The following is a 5,494-nucleotide window of genomic DNA, read 5'->3' as shown; positions in this document are numbered from 1 at the left end:
CCCAGGGAAGTGGTCGAGTCCCCATCCCTGGGGGTATTTAAAAGAAGGATAGATGAGGTGCTTAGGGACAGGGTTTAGTGGTGGGATGGCAGTGCTAGGTTAATAGTTGGACGTGATGATCTTAAAGGTCTTTTCCAACCTAGACAATTCTATGATTCTATACCGGGTATATTGTTGCACTGCTGTGTTTCATTAGAAATTAAAAAATCATAAGAAAACAGGAAGAAAGCAGAGAAGCTCTGGGGGAATCCCAGCTCCACCAGGCTGCGGGGTGGAGGAATTTGTTGGAGCTCGTTTGGAGAACGGTCCTTTCTGCTGCCTCCCCACCTCCCACCCTCGGGATCGCAACCTTGCTGGCTTCCAAGGCAATACATGCACCCTCCGTGCTCCAGCTGAAGCATGCATGCCGCGGCGCCCCGCTCCCCGCTCCTCCTCTGTGGTGCTAGCAGCCAGGGTTACACTAATTTGTGTTTAGTTTCCTCCCCAGTGCCGGCCCCCCCGATCCTGCAGCTCGAGGAGTGTTGCACCCACAACAACAGTGCCACCTTGTCCTGGAAGCAGCCCCCCTTGTCGACGGTGCAGGTGGAAGGCTACATCCTGGAGCTCGACGACGGCAACGGCGGCCAGTTCAGGGTAGGTGCTCAGAGCATGAAGCCAGTCCCAGCGGCAAGGTGTTGTTCCTGGTTCTGGTGTTGCCCTCCCCTGAAGTGACCAAAGAGTTCGCCAGACTGTTTGCAAGTCCCCACCCTCCCCTGGAAACGTGAGACTCGCTGCTGGGGTGCCCAGGGAAGCCGGTGGTGCAGACAAGCTGTGGGCTTTTTTGGGGGGGCAAGGTTATCTGAGGGAGTAGAAATACCTTTCCAGTGACCAATATGACTTGCAAATGCAAAGAACATATTTGAAGCCCTGTCTTTTTAGGTTGCTAAATATTTCATGCAAGGTATGCTAATTGCCATGAAAACCTCATGGTTTCCCAGCTGCCGGCAAGCAGAGGTGTTTAAGGCCCGAGGGCTTTTAAATTGCTGTAATTACACAATTAAAATATGATTTTTCTCTGATCCGACACGCTGATAATTATCCTGGCGTGTTCACATCCACCGAGAGCAGGTGCAGGGACCAGCCCATAGCGTTTTCTGAATTCATCCACAAGAAGCTCAGGCAGGCAGGAGCCAGAGCTGAGCTGAGGCAGAAGCGAGGCGATGCGGGTGGGATCTGGAGAGGGTAGGGGGCAGGAGGCTGGGTCTGGGGAGCCCAAGGCTCAGCACAGGCACCCTGGCAAGGCAAGGTCGATTCCCCCGCACGCCAGTCTTCTCCCAGCAGCAGTGGGAAGGGGCTCGGATGTGCATGGCGTTCCTGCCGCTGGGATTATACAGGGCTGCTCCAGCCGATGGGACGCGGCTGGTGCCACGAAGGGGAACGTCACTGGCATCTCAAATCACTGAGTCGTCGTCCTGCCCGAAAGCAGCGAGTTGGCCAGCTGTGTGGGGCAGTGATTTGCCCAGCAGGCTGGGAGTGCCGACTGTTGTACAGGTGACAGTCCCTGCCGAGAGCAGCTGTGTAGGCCAGCCTGTTGGCTACCTCCCACGCAAACAGGCAGGAGAGACTGGGACAGTGTCCTGAGGCAAGAGGACTCTGGCTTTGGGCATCAAACCACAAGGGGAGTCCTTGCAGTGAGCCTGGGGTGGGGAAGCGGGAGCTGTGCTCTCTTGTGGGGTGCCGGCTGCTGGGGAGCTCTGTGGGTGCTGGAGCCCAGGTAGATAAGGGCCACCTTAGCGTCCCATCACCCATCTCACTGTGTTCATTAGGGTACCCACATGGCACTCCTTGACCCCAAGCACTGATTCCCAGGTCCTGGGCTGCTCCCAGCCCTGCTCAGGGTCTCGGGAGGGGTGGAAGCCATCGCCTCTGCTCTGCAGTGCCGGGGAGTGTGCAGGCACCCCTGTAAGCTCTGGGGACTTGCACCCACCTGTGAGGAAAGGGGCCAGATTCAGGCGTTGGCTCTGGAAGCAGCGGCACCCCATCGCCTCGGGCAGCAAAGCGCAGCAGGCTCTGGAGCGGGAGCGGGGTGGCAAAGCTTTCCCACATGGGCGAGCTGCCTGTGCAGAGCCTCCAGCTGCTCCATGAGGGGCAGCTTTGTCTTGGGATCTGCTAAGTAGAACTCAAAGTTTTGTGAGCCGTGTGTTTCAGTAGCCCGTAGGCCTGGTCACCGCTGTCCCAGCTCACACAGCTCCATTCCTCTGAGCGGGGCTACGGCAGCAGAAGCTGGTGAGTCGGCACCCGTTCGGTGTGATCACCTCGGTGTCTTTCAAGGAATGCTTTGATCCTGCCACCCAAGAGCCTGGAAAATTGTTTTCTGCAAGGATGTTTCTGTGTCTTAGGCTCAGTCTGTATAAATTCCTCTCTCTGGCAGAGCTCTTCTGGGATTCAGTGGGAGCTTAGCTGGGATTGATGTCTTATGACTTGGTCGTATATGAGTAGCATATCCTTCCTCTACAGAAAGTGGTTTTATGGCGCAGTGTTGTCAAGGAGCAAATCACAGGGCCATTTTGCTCTGCTTTAGTCATATCCAGTGCTCATAAACCTGCCCCAGATAGCAGAACACGGACTGAACCCTGTCCATCATGACCACCCCTGGGACTCCGTGGCCTGGGCACTAATTGTGCTTGCTTTGCAGGAGGTGTACGTGGGCAAGGAGACCATGTGCACGGTGGACGGGCTTCACTTCAACAGCACGTACAGCGCACGCGTCAAAGCCTTCAACAAAACAGGAGTCAGCCCATACAGCAAGACCCTGGTCCTCCAGACATCTGAGGGTAAGGCATTGCAACAGCTCCAGCCCAACGCGCTCGGACACGGCTCACACGCACGCTTGGGGCCCGTCCAGCCCACCCAAGCTTAGCATTGCAATATAGGGAGCCGCTCTGCTGGTCCTCCAGTACCTCAGCAATCATTGCAGGAAAGCCAGCACTGATGGGAGGAGGAAAGGTTATGTCAGGAGCCTTCAACAGTGCCAGAATTTCTCTCTCACCCCTTTCCTTTGCAGAAGGTGTTCTTCGGGGAGGCACAGTGAGAGGCATCCCGCAGAGAGGTGTTTCAAAATTTGGTTGCAGCAGGGTTTGTATTACACAAAGGGAAGCTCAGACGTTTTCATTAATTGCATTTAAAAGAAAACAACACCGGCAGCGTTGCTCCTGAGGCATTAAGGGCTGTGCATGGCTGCACAACGCCGTAACCTCATGGTTTCCTCCAGCCCCTGGCAGCACACGGCAGAGAGAGCGTGGAGCCGCGCGGGTGTCCTTGCCGACCCGCGGGGTGTACAGCCAGCCACGCCGGCATCGCCTGCATCACCCCCGCACCGGCAGGCGCTCGGTTAGAATATTAAACGCTCCCTTGCAGGTTGCAGAGGAGTCTCCCCGCCTGACTTTAAGTAGCTTTGTCACGCCAGGCACTTAATCCGTCGTGGAAAATTGGCTTGCTTCTGACATGCAGGTGGAGAGTGGTAAGGCTAGCTCTGAGAAACGAGGTTGGAGTCAGAAGCAGGAGGTGATGCAGCCGTGAAGTAAAGGGATCAGCCCCCCCCCCAGCATGTCTGCCACCCCGTAGCCTTGCTGCCAAGCGAGCAACCCCTCCTTGGGAGTTTTCCATGCTCAGTGGAATCCCTTTTCCTTATCTGTCTTTTCCAAGCCGTGTGAAGATTTGTTTCGCAGCAGCATTGCCAGACCTGGCTGGCAGCTGGCTCCTGCAGCCCCGGCTGCTGCCAGCAGACACAGCCTGGGGTCAGAAGGGAACACACACAGCTCGTGGGGACGCTGGTGGGGCAGGAGGGAAAGATCCTTCTTGCCACAGAGCACCTCTGGTGGCTTTGAGCAAAGGAGAAAAAGGGTTTTTTGCTGGGAACTGATTTACAGACAGAAGCAGAGCAAGGCTACGCAGAGCGTTTCCACTTGCTTGCCTGCACTCACCTTCAGGAGGTAACTGTTCCAGCTCAGAAAGAGCATGTGCCAGGTCTGAATGCATGGGCAGGATGGGTCAGCGAGGAATGAGACTCACACGTGGCAGAGGTAGAGTGGAGAGCAAAACCTGCAACAAACCCTTCTCATACGAGAGGCAGAAAACGCAAATCATGGGCCACAACAGCCTTGGCACGTCCATCTGAGCTGCGGGTGTGTTTGCAAAGCTGGGCACCAGCGCCAAGGAAGCTTCAGCATTCCCCTGAAGATCCAGGGACAGGACAACCCAGATCCAGCCCCAGGCTGGGCTGGCCAGGACTGCTCTCAAAGCCTGCGGGTCAACAGTTCTCACCCACTTCACTACCCAGCTTCACCAGCCTTTGCAGGAGACAGCAGAGCTTTGGCTTCTCATTTGTGCCTCATAAAACCCATTTGAGACATAGTTTCATAACCAAAACCAGTTGGGCTTTAAGTCATCCCAGCCAGGAGTTTGCAGGGTCACTGCTATGATCTTTCCAGCTCTGCTTTCCTTTCCTAGGTGTTGTCACTGTCAAGCCAAGCTCGCCCATCGTGCATCTCCAAAATATGAAGGAACCTGGGAGAAAATAGCTGTTCGTGGTCCCAGCAGGCCAGGCTGTGCTTGGGGCTGGTGCATCTGAGCATCTTAGGAAAGTTTGTTGCATTCAGCTTGATTCACTGAATGGGCTTTTGCATTTGTTACTGCAGCACAAAAGAGAGAGGGGGAAAAAGTCAGATGGCCCTGGAGCATTTTCTGCTCTTAGAGGCCGCCTGAGCTTTTTGGACTCAAAAGTGAAATAAATTACATCTGTGTGCAGCTTCTGGATAGCCGAGTGACTTGTTGAATAGAGCCGCCTCGCACATCGCAGCTCTCGGTTAGGCTTTTATTTCTGGCCTCTACAGCAGCATCAGGCCCTTAAGTGCTGTTTTGTCTGAAGTAGGCTTAGCTTTCCCCTTCAGCCATGCCTTGCTGCAAAGTGTTCGTGCAGGAAGAGGGGACAAAAGAAGAGATGGGCTCGAGACGAAGAGAACATCTCGCTGAACACGGCCGTCCTGCTGTAAGTGCTTATGAGGAATTCTGCTTAGAGGGTGTTATTTAAAAGCTGGCTTCTAGTCCTAGCCCACAAGATCCTTATCTGCAGCCTGCGGAAGTTAACTGAAGTCTTTCTTCTGCCTTCAGTGAGCAGTGAGGGCTGTAGAGGCTAGTGGGGAGGGAAACATCTTGTAGGGTCTCCTCATCTGAAGAGAAGAATCATAGAATGTTTTGGGTTGGAAGGGACCCCTAGAGGTCACCCAGCCCAACCCCCCTGCAGGAGCAGGGACACCTTGAACCACATCAGGTTGCTCACAGCCCCGTCCAACCTGGCCTGGAATGTTCCCAGGGATGGGGCCTCCACCACCTCTCTGGGCAACCTGTTCCAGGGTTTCACCACCCTCGGTGTAAAGAATTTCTTCCTTAGATCGAGTCTAAACCTACCCTGCTTCAGTTTAAAGCCATCCCCCCTTGTCCTGTCCCAGCTGGCCCT

At 55.0% G+C, this 5,494-nt stretch overlaps 1 protein-coding gene across 1 annotated transcript in view; it reads left to right on the top strand.

Moving 5' to 3' along the window:
- The window catches only part of LOC104129632 (E3 ubiquitin-protein ligase TRIM9), a gene marked incomplete at its 3' end in the record, with an annotated part of 92,870 nt that overhangs the window by 67,122 nt on the left and 20,254 nt on the right, over nt 1-5,494 (top strand). Inside the window, exons 7-8 of the mRNA XM_035897985.1 lie at nt 476-633; nt 2,675-2,813. Coding sequence (XP_035753878.1) covers nt 476-633; nt 2,675-2,813 — 297 coding nt within the window. The remainder of the gene's footprint in view (nt 1-475; nt 634-2,674; nt 2,814-5,494) is intronic.

This window comes from Egretta garzetta, unplaced genomic scaffold (genome assembly GCF_000687185.1).
Source record: "Egretta garzetta isolate BGI_Z169 unplaced genomic scaffold, ASM68718v1 scaffold1077, whole genome shotgun sequence".
In the NCBI taxonomy this organism is placed as follows: Eukaryota; Metazoa; Chordata; class Aves; order Pelecaniformes; family Ardeidae; genus Egretta; species Egretta garzetta.
This window is presented reverse-complemented; position numbering and strand designations above follow the sequence as displayed.